Here is a 14,055-nt window from a genome sequence, read left to right on the forward strand (position 1 = left end):
CCATTCATGTCTATAGGAGTTGGCGTCACGGCTATGTACCAGCAGTCATGCCCCCTCCCATAGGGGCGTGGCATGATGTCACAAACATGGAAGCTCCATGCTTCTGTTTTCAGAACGCTGCATTGCAGGCCCGGAGATCGCAGGGTGTCCCAGCGTCCGGACCCCCCCCCCCACGCTCGATCGGACATCTTAAGATGCCTAGGGACAGAGTACCCCTTAAATGAGCTCTGTGTAATGCTTTATTTCACCAGTGGTGGTGCTGCAGTGAAAATGAACAATTGATGCAGTGTTCCATTCTCAAGTAGATTTTCGCTGGGGCTCTTAGTAGAGGGGCACCCTGTAATCAGATTATTATATTTTGGTGAAATAAAGCAGACATCCCCTTTAAGCAGAGACATATTCAACTTTTTGGATAAAATTATCCAGAGCAGAAATAACATTATAAAACTCCAATGCAGTCATTTTATGGAGCTTAGATTCAGCCAGTTCCTGACATTTCCTAGAAAGGGCCGGGTGGTCTCCGCTATATATTTCATCCTGATCTACGACTCAGCATGTGTTACTATTATGGCACAACTTCTGCCAATTTTCATTTATCAAATCCTGCCAAGATGTTGCGCGCCGCCATTTACCTGCCATATTAAATTGCAATAAAAGGAAAACAATGGTAGGCAAGGCGGATGGGGGGGCTCAGGTTGCACGCTTCTAACCTTATTGTTAGAGATCAAATTGAATAGAAAAATATAATTCTCCCAGTTGTCCCCTATAGATGTACAATGTGGCTCCACATTATAGATGAGAACTTTATATTGTACAGCAGGAAGTTCCATGCCTTTCACCTTTATTAAATTACCATGTAATAGGTTTTGTGCTGCAAGCTAATTTACATTTCACGTACATCCAGACCAGGTCTAGGGATGGCAAACACTTCTGGATTTTGTTTAGCTTAATGGTCCTCTGACTTTGAGGGTCCCCAGCCACATGGTTCTACTTAAATGGTAGATCAGGAACAAAAACATTGAATATGGAGAAAGGGCAGACATGGTTCAGTTTACTATAGAACGGGGCAAATAGAGGTCCATGTGCTGCGCTACCTACATCTATATTTATAAAACTCAATGTGTGTGTATGTTCCAGCATCACGTCCAAATGACTACAGATGTTAACATGAAATTTGGCCACGTTACTTATATGTCAACAACAAACATAGGATAGGTGATTTAACCCTTACTCACCCCCATTTGCCAGGGTCACGGTTTATGTTTAAAGTCCCATACAAGTCTATGGAAGTTATGCAGTAATATATATTTCCCAAACGGCTGGAGATATTTGATAATACTTGGTCACATGTTACTTATATGTCCACTTAAAATATAGGATAGTCAATTTAACCCTTAACTACCCCCATTTGTGAGGGTCAGGGTTTTTGTTTAAAGTCCCATGCAAATCTACGGTAAATGTATGTTCCCACATAACTTCCGTACGGCTGGAGATATTTCAATAATACCTGGTCACATGTTACTTATATGTCAAATAAAAATATATGATAGTTAAATTAACCCTTACCTACACCCTTATATAAAAGATGGGTTTTTGTTTCAAGTCTCATGCAAGTATATGGGACTTCCAGTACCTTACTCCACAAACTCCACTCTGCATCTCCTGGTGAATGTGTCAATCTGGCTTGCATGCCACACCCCATCTAACAAAGACAAGCCCACTGTTTGAGCCCCACCCCTTTTATTATCTACCCTTTTTGTGCATCAGTCTGGCTTGCTAATCATGCCCAGTCCAACAAAGCCACGTCCCCTTCTATTTTCAGCTTACAATATCTTCATCACAAATCAGTCCCACCTGACGACAGGATAAGAGGATGGGATATGAGGACAAAATATGAGGACGGGATATGAGGACGGGACAAAAGAATGAGACATAAGGATGGGATATGAGGTCGAGATATGAGGATGGGATATGAGGATGGGATATGAGGATGGGATATGAGGACGGGGTCAAAAGCTTCCTCCTTTGTTGGTTTTCCTTCCCAACAAGGATTAGCAACGCCAGGTACTCAGCTAGTACCCTATAAAGATGGCCATAAACTTCACATAGCTGTCACACTACCACGCCTTCAGCCCACTGTTATCCTCCAAAATTATACATGTAAGCTCAGCTCTGCCGACTAGGTATGGGTCCTCAATGGGGAGAAAGTTACCAACATACTCCTCTGTAATGATTCTTCCAGATACAGGTTCAGACTGGCCCAAAGGGGAACATGTTGATCCCCTGTGGGCCCCTAAATATTACAGAGACATGTCTGCATTTTGCTGCAATTTTCACAAAATTGTGCCAAAAATCGCAAACAGTTTGGTGCAAATCATGGAAAATTTGTGGTATTTTTGCTGCATAGTGAAGGCAATTATTTAGTATTATTCCATCTTGGTAATTTAAAGGGGTACTTTGGTGGAATTTTTTTTTTTTAAATCAACTGGTGCCAGAAAGAAAAACAGATTTGTAAATTACTTCTATCAAAAAAAATCTTAATCCTTCCAGTACTCCAGTGACCACAGTGCTCTCTGCTGACACTTCTGTACATGTCAGGAACTGTCCAGAGCAGGAGTAAATCACCATAGCAAACCTTTCCTGCTCTGGACAGTTCCTGACATAGACAGAGGTGTTAGCAGAGAGCACTGTGGTCAGACTGGAAAGAACTGCACAACTTCCTCTGGAGCATACAGCAGCTGATAAGTACTTGAAGGAGTACATTTTTTAAATAGAAGTAATTTACAAATCTGTTTAACTTTCTGGCACCAGTTGAATTTAAAAAACAGTTGATTTCCACCGGAGTAACTCTTTAAGTTAAGTATAGTAAAAAATGTCATGTAACTTTAGGGTGGGCCCTCCAGAGTCAATTTTACAAGTGGGCTCTAAGAATCCCGATCTGATATTGTCCAGACTCCTATGTCTCCCTCCTCCGAGCTTCTCTGCCCTCACCCTAACTGCTTTGAGTCCTCCAGACTCCTTTATGCCTTCTCCAAATTCCTCTGTCCCCCTCCAGACTACTTTGTTCCCTCTGGGCTCCTCTGTTCCCCTTCATGTTCCTCTTAGCCCCATCCTCTGTCTTCCGTCGAGGCTCCTCTGTCCCCCTTCCAGGCTCCTCTGTTTCTCCTTCAGATCCCTCTGCACCAGACTACTCTGTCCCCTATCCAGACTTATGGTTCCACTTGTCCAGACCACTCCAATTTCTTCTGCTCCCCTCTTCCTCCTCCAGATTCATCTGCCCCCTGCAGACTCATCCGTACCCTTTTCAGACTTCTCTGTTCCACTCCTCCAGACCCCTCTGTCCCAATCCTCCAGACCTCACTGTCTCCTACAAATTCTTCTGCCCCCTTCTGCAGACCAGGGATGTGCACATACAGACTAGAAAGGGGGCTTGACCCCCTGCCCTTTTGATGCCTCCTCTTTAGGGCCCTTTTTGTCCTGGACAATGCTGCTGCTGATAGCAGTAATATCAAGGTAAGTGAATGGCCCATTTTTTCAATTGGGCCCCTGCACCCCAAAATGTCTGTGCATGTTCCTGCTCTAGGTCCTTCCTCCAGACCCCTCTGCATGCATGCTAAGTTGATCCAAGCTTGGATGCTCATGGAGGAGTCTAGACAGACAACTGAAGAAGCGGACACCTATCTAACCATTTTTTATCATCATGATATTGTTTTCTCTATATTTATAGCAGCCAGAGCTCTGATTCTGTGCTCCCAATCCCCTGTACACATGTAGCGTTATCAGATAAAAATCAGCATGACTGTGCCGCCACCAGGAGAAGCCAACTAGTTGTCCCACAGTCTATTCACAACTATGCAACAACTGTGTGAACATACCCTACATACTGTTCATACTTTGTAGCAGGGATTTTTATAGTCCTATATTACACTTGATACCAGGATCTTACACCACACAGTATTTACTTACGGGTGATAATGTAGTCCTGAGTAAGAGTCTCTGCTTGACGCTCTTTCCTTTTGGTCTTCACAACACATAACTTTGCTCCCCTAAGTGAAAGAGAAAAGTGACAAATGATCTATGACAGAAGGAGTGACAGCTTAAAGTCAATGTTTAATCTAAACAGATGCAAAATGGTATGCAGACTACCTTTATAATATAACTTTACATTGATCAACATTGCGTTTTCCTGACACATAGCTCCAAACTCTCTACATAGACATGAGAGTAAATGAGAAAATACACCTGTAACCACCTCTGGAGGGCGCTCAGGAGCTTATTGCATACAAGATTAAAGTGTAGCTGTCAACTTCATATACTTTTGACATGTCTAAGGTATATGTCAAAAGTTTTATTAAGACAGGGTCTGGGGGTTCAGACCCCGACCCATCATGATAACAAGTGGGGAGAAGCGTGAACACTTATCTCTCTGCTCTTTGTGCAGGTAACATGAGATGTCATAGACCTACGCTTTAGTATAGTGATAAAGAGCTGAAAGGAAAATGTCTTTATTGCGTACTTCTTCAGGCTCCTTCTAGCAACGGGTGGTGGTCTGGATATCAAGACCCAAAGAAACCAAAGTTTTTGACATTTCTTTACAACATGCAAAAAACCTTTTAAAATGACAGTGCCCATTTAACCCCCTGGAGATGAAGCCAATTTTCTTTCTTTTTTTCCATTTTTTTTTCCCTCCTTGCCTTCTAACAGCCTTACAACCCTGGCACACTAGCACAAAGCAGGCACTCAGGGCGAAATGCAAAAAATACTGCCAAATAGGTTCAGTGGGAATCAGAAAATAATAATAATGTGGTGCGATTTTAAAAAACAGACATTCTTAGTGTTATTTTAATACTAAAGACATTTCTGCACTTATGATAATAGCTATTACTTTTATCTGTTTGAAGTTGTGATTGCTTTTATCTGAAAAAATGGGAACAGGTGGATGATTTCAATTTAAAAAATATATATATATTTTTAAAATTTTCTTTTTCTTTTTTTTTTTTTTTATAATACTTTTTTGTAATTGCAATTTAAAGGGGTATTCCAGGCCAAAACTTTTTTTTTATATATCAATTGGCTCCGGAAAGATAAACAGATTTGTAAATTACTTCTATTAAAAAATCTTAATCCTTCCAATAGTTATTAGCTTCTGAAGTTGAGTTGTTATTTTCTGTCTAACTGCTCTCTGATGACTCACGTCCCGGGAGCTGTGCAGTTCCTATGGGGATATTCTCCCATCATGCACAGCTCCCGGGACGTGACATCATCATTGAGCAGTTAGACCGAAAACTTCAAAAGCTAATAACTATTGGAAGGATTAAGATTTTTTAATAGAAGTAATTTACAAATATGTTTAACTTTACGGAGCCAGTTGATATACATATAAAAAAAGGTTTTGCCTGGAATACCCCTTTAATTCTTCCTAGGGGCCCTGAATAGGCTCAATTGGTTTGGACGGCACTAATGTATTGCAGGACGCTGCTTTGCATGTACAGCAGATGCAGCTAAGGGGTTAAAATCAATAACAACACAGTATGAAGTAAGCTCCTGAGCTCCCCTTGGTGGCTGCAGCAACCTTTAAATGGGCAGTCAGATTCAAAAACTTTTTATATGTTGTATATCTTGACAAAACATTAACCTTTCTAATATACTTCATAAGAAAATGTTATTTCCTTTTCATAGAAATAATGGATTGTAAAAAAAAAAAACTAGGGGTCCCCATACCACCAAGAACATAATCATGTCCGGCTGCAGCATCATCTTTGTCCAAGCTGAAGCACAGGCTCAAAGAAAGTTAAGGAAGTAAAGGCAGAACTAACACTCCTCTGTGCTCACTCCTGTCCTATCAGACATGAAAATAGACAGGAGGGGCTTACAAAGCAGCCTGCAGTGATTGGATGGAGAGACCCAGCACTCAGAAAGGAAGATGAGTCATGTAGAGTGAGTATACACCCCCTCCAAAGCACAGAATGACAAACCAAGGGAGCAACAGATAGAAGGTATTTGTGAGAGAAATATAGGTGCAAGACAAATAACATTTAAATGTACATAATGAGGATTAGGTACTGAGTAACATAACTAATTTTTGTGGGATATGACAGGTATGCTTTAAATATGATCTCCATTTAGGAGATTTGGCGCTTTGTATTAGGAAACATCATTCTGACCGCTATAAAGATATATTAAATAAGTAATCCAGACATAAATTTGAACATGATAATGAAAGATGGAAATTCATTGTATGTTGTCCTGTGGTAAACGTGAAATACATACTGATGACCTATATATAATTACTTTCAGGGCTGCACATTGCCCACACAGGAGCCTGCACGCCCGGCTTGATCGAATGTACGGGATATTTCTTTATAGCACAGCTGGTTGCATAACCTAATTTTCTGTTTGGGAGTGCAGCGACTGGTAAACATGCCTGTGGTTTGGGTAATATCATCACTCCTTACCACAGCTTTTCATTTGATGGGAAAATACTCTGCAAACATTAATATTCTGCAGTTTTATGTCATTGACACTTTTTCCTTACAGCCGGATAAGAGGCCTTTTACTGCACCATAAAATAGCCAGAGAACAGAAAATAAAACAGGACACAAGGCAGTAATAGAACAGACACTTGTGTTACATTAGTGCAAATATTTATTAAATGATAACGCTAGATAGATCCCAGCTATAAAACTACCCCAGCTTTGCTGCATCACCCCAGAGCCTCCTCCAATGCACAAGATCCAAGACTAAGCTTCTCCACAGAGTCAAGGCAAAGAATCAAGGTCCATATATGAAAGGAGAAGCAGACATGCAGCTCTGACAGCCATAAAGTAGACCCCTTCCACCCTTTAGATGGCAACTTCTCCTTTTTTGGTCTATAGAACAGAGCTGTGACCTGGGGGCATGATCCTATGAAAGGAACCCTCATCCTCGGTCACTATAAAAGTCAATGATTCACCAAATGACCATTCACTTTGACCACTAACTTTTATAAAATCTGTGTGACTGAGTTAGGTCAGGCTTGTTGGGGTAAAGGTCTTGTGCCTTTAATTAAAGTCTTAACCCTTGACTTGTAAGATTTGGTGTTTAGATAAATGACAAGGCAGAGTCCATCCATGGGTCTAGAAATGACTGATCATACTGATAATATTACAGCTTTTCCTCTTTTTTGTTTAGCGGTCTTCTATTTCAACAAAAGTTTACATTATTGACTTATTTAACTGCATGAACTTCCATGTCTATCTATTGCGCATTCAGAAAGTCTTTCACATTTTCTCCCTATTGTTCTGCATTCAATACCCCATAATGACAATATGAAGGGGGGGGGGGGAGGAGAAGGGGGAGGCTGCGGTGAAGAGTTGTGGGCTATAAGAAATCGTCATGATGGTCTGGGCCAGAAGGGGAAGAAAAGGGTAAGTGACTGACTCAAATAAGAGAAGACGTCACCTGTGAGCAAATGCATATAGCAGCATTGTAATTAACTGAGCCAACAGATACACACCCTGTTCCAAATTATTATGCAAGTGATATTTAAGTGTCACAAAGATTAAATATTTTGTTTTTCAGTTTAACTCATGGATGGCATTGTGTCTCAGGGCTCTTTTCATCACTGAAAACAATCTCTGACACCTGGGATAATTAGATTGCCAGGTGAGCCCAATTTAAGGAAAAACGACTAAAGATGGGTGTTCCACATTATTAAGCAGACACCATTTTCAAGCAATACGGGGAATAAAAAGGATCTCTCTGCTGCCGAAAAGAGTGAAATAGTTTAATGCCTTGGACGAGGTATGAAAAGATTAGATATTTCACGAAAGCTTAAGCGTGATCATCGCAGTATTAAGAGATTGGTGGCTGATTCAGAGCACAGACTGGTTCGTACAGATAAAGGCACATTGAGGAAGATTTCTGCCAGATCCATTCATCGGATCAAGAGAGCAGCTGCTAAAATACCATTACATAGCAGCAAACAGATATTTGAAGCTGCTGGTGCCTCTGGAGTCCCATGGACATCAAGGTGTAGAGTCCTCGAGAGTCTTGCAACTGTGCATAAACCTTCTATTCCGCCACCACTAACCAATGCTCACAAGCAGAAACTGCTGCATTGGGCAGAAAAATACATGAAGACTACTTTTCAAACAGTCCTGTTCACTGATGAGTGTCGTGCAACCCTGGATGGTCCAGATGGATGGAGTAGTGGACGGTTGGTGGACGGCCACCCTGTTCCAACAAGGCTACAACGTCAGCAAGGCTGTAGTGGAGTCCTGTTTTGGGCCAGAATCATGGAAAGGAGCTGGTTGGCCCCTTCAGGGTCCCGAAGGTGTAAAGATGACCTCTGCAAAGTATGTGGATTTTCTGACTGACCACTTTCTTCCCTGGTACAGAAGGAAGAACTACGCTTTACATAATAAAATCATCTTCATGTATGACAATGCAACATCTCATGCTGCAAAGAATACCTCTGCATCAATGGCTGCTATGGGGACAAAAGGAGAGAAAGTCATGGTGTGGCCTCCATACTTCCCTGACCTCAATCCTATTGAGAACCTTTGAAGCATCCTCAAGCAAAAGATCTATGAGGGTGGGAGGCAGTTTACATCCAAACAGCAGCTCTGGGAGGCTATTCTGACATCTTGCAAACAAATTCAAGCAGAAACTGTCCAAAAACTGAAAAGTTCAATGGATGCAAGACTTGAGAAGCTGCTATCAAATAAGGGGTCCTATGTTAAAATGTAAGGTGACCTGTTAAAATGTTTAAAAAGTTGTTAAAAGTTTGATTGAAATAAATAGCTTTTGATTTCAGTAAATATGCTGCAAACACAACAAATAACAATTTAAGTTCTTTATAACCTATAAAGTTTTTTGAAAGTTACTGTGCGTAATAATTTGGAACAGTGCATTGTAAGTTTTTTATATTTAAAAAAACAAACAAACATACTGTTATCATTAGGAGGTTTGTTCAATAAAATTTTAATTGTACTCTTAATAGATGATAACATGAGAATTATGTTGACTGTTATTTACATCAATAATTCAAGTAAATGAGAAAAATATAATTTGCATAATAATTTGGAACAGGGTGTATATAGTTATTGGGTATTGCCTTCTTTTAAGTCATTTTTGACTTATGTCCAAAATTATTCGGTAGGGGAGCCAAGTTAAAAAATGTTTTTTCCAAGGGGCGCCCCGAGCTAAACACATTTGGGAAGCTCTCCACTACAGAATCAACAATACAAATGAGATATTTCCTACCTCTGGCTCTTGACTGGATCATAATAAACTTTGGCTAATCCATTACTGGTGCCCACCATGATCTGATTCAACTTGGGATGCCACAAGCATCGGACAACACTCTGCAAGAAAACAAAAAATATTATGATAGACGGTTTTCAGCTAAATACAAATGGCAAACCTGTAATATCAAGGATGAAAAATGATGGGATTCTGTACACGTGAAGTCACTGTAAAAGGTTCTCTAACAACAGTTTCTATTTAATCTTTATAAGCTGTCAACCAAAAAGGATAAAGTAAAAAATAAAAATAAACTTGAGAAGGTCCCCACCTGACCAATTTATGGGTCTTATAATTAAAAAAAAAAGCCTTCTTGAAAAAACTCTTTAAGTGGACCCCTCTTATTTAGAAAAACCTTTGATATGTCAGGCAGAGCTCTGAGGGTTTGATATTACTCTATATATCACCGGCAGATACGCAGCTAAAGGGGTTGTCAGATTTAGAACTCTTATTTTCAGATACCCCATGAAGAGATAAGGGCACAGAGATCTCTGCAGACATACAAGTAAAGGCACATAGGATACAATGTGATACATTTTACAAATTGCATCGGTTTTGGGATGGAGAAAGAAATATATATATTTTTTTAATTCAAAATTCTCAGAAGAAACCTGAGAATGTGATGGCTAAGAACCAGGTTTGTGGCTATATTAGGCACTTGATATACTGTATCCTCAACACTCAGAAAAGCATGAATAGAATGAAACCAGACAGTTAATGCAGCGCGGTACAGTATGTCCGGACACCATGGAGACCCCCAGGAACTACAGCGGGGGAGAGAAGTCCGTGTTCCTGCTGCGAGATGAGAAATTCTAATTATTCAAAACTCACCTCTCTCCAAAGGGATGAAGGATGGACGTCCATGTGAGCAATGGTGGAAAAGATTTTAATAGTTCTAACTTAACTGATGGACTCTGGTCTTTTTTCAACCTTATGAACTATGTCACTAAAGCATACCTGTCAGATGCCACAAAAAAAAAAAATGTATGTGTTACTGAGTACCTAATCCTGCCCATGTACATCTAATTTTTATTCCTCTATCACCTATATTTATAACAAAAATCCCTCTTTACATTAGCTAACAGTGTTGGAAATCCTCTCAGGGGAAGGCACCGTGTCCTTATCTTGTGGTGGGAGGTGATTGGTGTGCGGTGGAAGGGGGCGTGTCCTCCCTTGTGGTGGTGGAAGGAGAATGGTGTGTGGCGGAAAGCGGCCTGTCCCTCCTTGTGGTGGTGGGAGGTGATTGGTGTGTGGTGGGAGGGGAAGTGTCCCTCTCTTGTGGTGGTGGAAGGTGATTGGTGTGTGGTGGGAAGGGGTGTGTCGCTCCCTTGTGGTGGTGGGAGGTGATTGGTGTGTGGTGGAAGGGGGTGTGTCCCTCTCTTGTGGTGGTGGAAGATGATTGCTGTGTGGTGGGAGGGGGCGTGTCCCTCACTTTTGGTGGTGGGAGGTGATTGGTGTGTGGTGGGAGGGGGTGTGTCCCTACCCTGTGGTGGTGGGAGGCGATTGGTGTGTGGTGGAAGGGAGCGTGTCCCTCTCTTGTGGTGGTGGAAGATAATTGGTGTGTGGTGGGAGGGGGCATGTCGCTCCCTTGTGGTGGTGGGAGGTGATTGGTGTGTGTGGTGGGAGGGGGCGTGTCCCTTCCGTGTGGTGCTGGGAGGTGATTGGTGTGTCTGCTCATGCAGCCATGTCCACAAGTCATCTCTCGTCCATGACTCATGGACAAGCCTGATGCTGCTGCAGGACTGGTTAGTGTCCCAGTAGGTATGATGACCCCTAGTGGTGGGATTTTCAGGGACCATTTTCTTTATTAAATATTAAAACATTTTTAAACAATTACATTATGAAAGGTCTTTAATTTTCATCAGCACCACAGAAAAAGTTGTTGGATCTGACAGTGCCCATTTATACACATATGATACACATATACAGTGGCGTAGCTATAGAGGTTGCAAAGGTCACAATCGCAACCGGGCCCCACAGCCTGGGGGGCCCTGAGTCCAATAATGAGCATGGGGTCCGGGGGGTGTTTCCAATAATGAGCATGGGGTTCGGGGGGGAGGGCGGTGATTCCAATAATGAGTATGGGGTCTTAGGGATTATTCCAATAATGAGCATGGGTCCGGGGGGTGATTCCAATAATGAGCACGGGGTCCGGGGGGTAATTGCAATAATGAGGAACAGGGTCCGAGGAGAAGAATTGCAATGATGAGCAGAAAGAGTGTCAGAGTGGGTGTAATGATGAGGAGACTGAGGATGGGGTGCAGGGGGAAGGATGGAATGATGTGGAGACTGAGGATGGAGTCCGGGGTGGGGGATTCAAGGGGTACAGTGTGTACCAGTATTATATTCAGAGGGTTCAGTGTGTGGTAGTATATTCAGAGGTGACAGTGTGTGGCAGTATTATATTTAGAGGGTACAGTGTGGTGTAGTGTTATATTTAGAGGGTACAGTGTGTGACAGTAATATATTCAGATGGTACAGTTTGTGGCAGTATTATATTCAGGGGGTACTGTGTGTGGCAGTATTATATTCAGGGGTACAGTTGTTGCCAGTATTCTATCCAGGGGGTAAAGTGTGTGGCAGTAATTATATTCAGGGGTACAGTTGTTGCCAGTATTATATTCAGGGGGTACTGTGTGTGGCAGGATTATATTCAGGGGGTACTGTATGTGGCAGGATTATATTCAGGGGGCACTGTGTGTGGCAGGATTATATTCATGGGGTACGGTGTGTGGCAATAACATTTAGAGGGTACAGTGGTTGGCAGTATTATATTCAGGGCACAGTGGTTTGCATTATTATATCCAGGGAGAAGAGTGTGTGGTAGTATTATATTCAGGAGTACAGTGTGTGGCAATAATATATTTAGAGGGGACAGTGGTTGGCAGTATTATATTCAGGGGGTACAGTATTATAATAACTATTGTCTTTATACAGAGGATGAGGATCTGCTGACAAATTAAGAAACCAATGATGTTCTGGCATCAGACTCTGCAGAGAAGATGGAGCTGGAAGACGTCCTGGTGTCTGCACCAGATGAAGAAAAGAAAAGACAACAGAGAAGACGTCACTCAGGTCACTGATATCATTGTGTATTCTGTCTGACCCAATCTGTGGCTCTCCAGCTGTTATAAAACGGCAACATTCATAATGCCTGAGGCTCTCTAGACATGATGGGAGTTGTAGCTTTGCAATATCTGGAGAGCCACTTTAACCAAGGTGATTGGTGGGGGTCCCATCAGTCGGACCCCCATTATAAAAATGAGCTGCTTATTCTAAAATGTCTGGGTCTATTTTTTGTCCCAGTCCTGCCCTGTCTGTAAGTGACTTAAGTCAGTGATCTCGTTGTGCGGCCGAGTAAGGGGGTTGTCAGGGATTAGGGAAACAGGTCGTCAGGGGGGCTAGGACAATTTTTTGCATCGGGGCCCTGTGGTTTCTAGCTACGCCCCTGCACATATACCATAGTCTAGACCGGAGTTTACTAAGCAGAGTGCCTCCAGCTGTTGCAAAACTACAACTCCAAGCATGCCAGGACAACAGAAGGCTGTCCGGGCATGCTGGGAATTGTAGTTCTGCAAGAGATTGAGGTACTCTGGTTGGGAAACACTAGTCTAGGCTATGGGCCGCCGGCTTCTGCTAAAATGTATAACAGTGAAGCTATTTTTGGGCGATAGTAAAAACAATTCTTTTTCTTTCATGGAACGCCAGGCTTCATATCTGCCCCGCCGCTCAGGGACATGTTGCTTGAATTGTGCGTCTCATCTGCTGCGTTCGAGTAGCCACGGAGAGGAGACAAGAGACCTGTCAGCTGTGGAGATGGTGAGGGTGTAAACAATATGCTGACAGCAGCGGCCGGCCCGTGTCATTAGAGCCGTGCACCGCTCTGACAGGATAAGACGACGGCCGCACATCTACCAGCCTGGATACAAGAAGGGAACAGTCTTCATTTACATTCTGATCAAAGGCTGAACACTATAAAAAAATAAAAAAACACTCTACAGTCCAGCGCTTAAACACTGCACAATAAAAAAAGAAATTTAGATTTTTCGTTTTTATTTTTTTGCTTTCGATTTCTGCTTAAGAACTCGGCTTCATTCCAAAAGTTAATGGGAATCTGTTGCCTAATTTTTTTTTTCCTGATTAGATACTGAAACTAATTTTTCTAATCTTCTTTTTTATTTTGTGATTGTTTTTTATTCTTTCATTTTTGTAAATTTTTATGGAGGCGGCCATCTTGCCTGAGCTGTTTAGAACAGCATTTAGTGATATACTTTACGGCAGGACCCGCAGACTATAGACAGTAATAGACAGGACCTGTACCGTTTAGGTGAATTAGAAACTCTATTGGGTATTCTCTGTGACCTTTACAGAGGTCAATCTACAGGAAGGGGGGGGGGGGGTCTGTGAATGATGGTGGATCCAGTGTTATTTCTCTCAACTGGAATCACCTTTTACTGGGTTCTTGAGAAGAAAGGTATTACTGGGAAATGGTCTGTACAGAACCGGAAGTTATTGACTAGTTTTAGCCCTAGTGGCAAGAATAAAAAAAATAACATTAAAAAAACGCCAGTGACTTGAATGGGGTCTATTCGGGACCCCGCAGTTTACAACAGGAGTCTAGTGGAGACTTTTTTTTTTTTTTTTCTCTGCTAAACTTCCATTGTTACGACCGACTTGCTGACAGAGCTCCATATAGCAGAGCCTGACGGCAAAGTGAACCTAGTCAGGGACTATAGACAGCAATAGACAGGACCTGTCCCATTCATCTGG

The 14,055-nt window shown here is 42.0% G+C and overlaps 1 protein-coding gene across 3 annotated transcripts in view; it reads right to left on the minus strand.

Annotated features, from left to right (window-relative positions):
* Window positions 1-14,055, minus strand: part of WDR70 (WD repeat domain 70) — a 292,771-nt gene that overhangs the window by 40,870 nt on the left and 237,846 nt on the right. For all 3 annotated transcript variants that reach the window (XM_056546328.1, XM_056546336.1, XM_056546343.1), the window contains exons 14-15: window positions 9,247-9,347; window positions 3,967-4,046 (exon numbers count right to left, since the gene is read on the minus strand). In XM_056546328.1, coding sequence (XP_056402303.1) covers window positions 3,967-4,046; window positions 9,247-9,347 — 181 coding nt within the window. The remainder of the gene's footprint in view (window positions 1-3,966; window positions 4,047-9,246; window positions 9,348-14,055) is intronic.

This window comes from Hyla sarda, chromosome 1 (assembly GCF_029499605.1).
Source record: "Hyla sarda isolate aHylSar1 chromosome 1, aHylSar1.hap1, whole genome shotgun sequence".
Classification (NCBI taxonomy): domain Eukaryota; kingdom Metazoa; phylum Chordata; class Amphibia; order Anura; family Hylidae; genus Hyla; species Hyla sarda.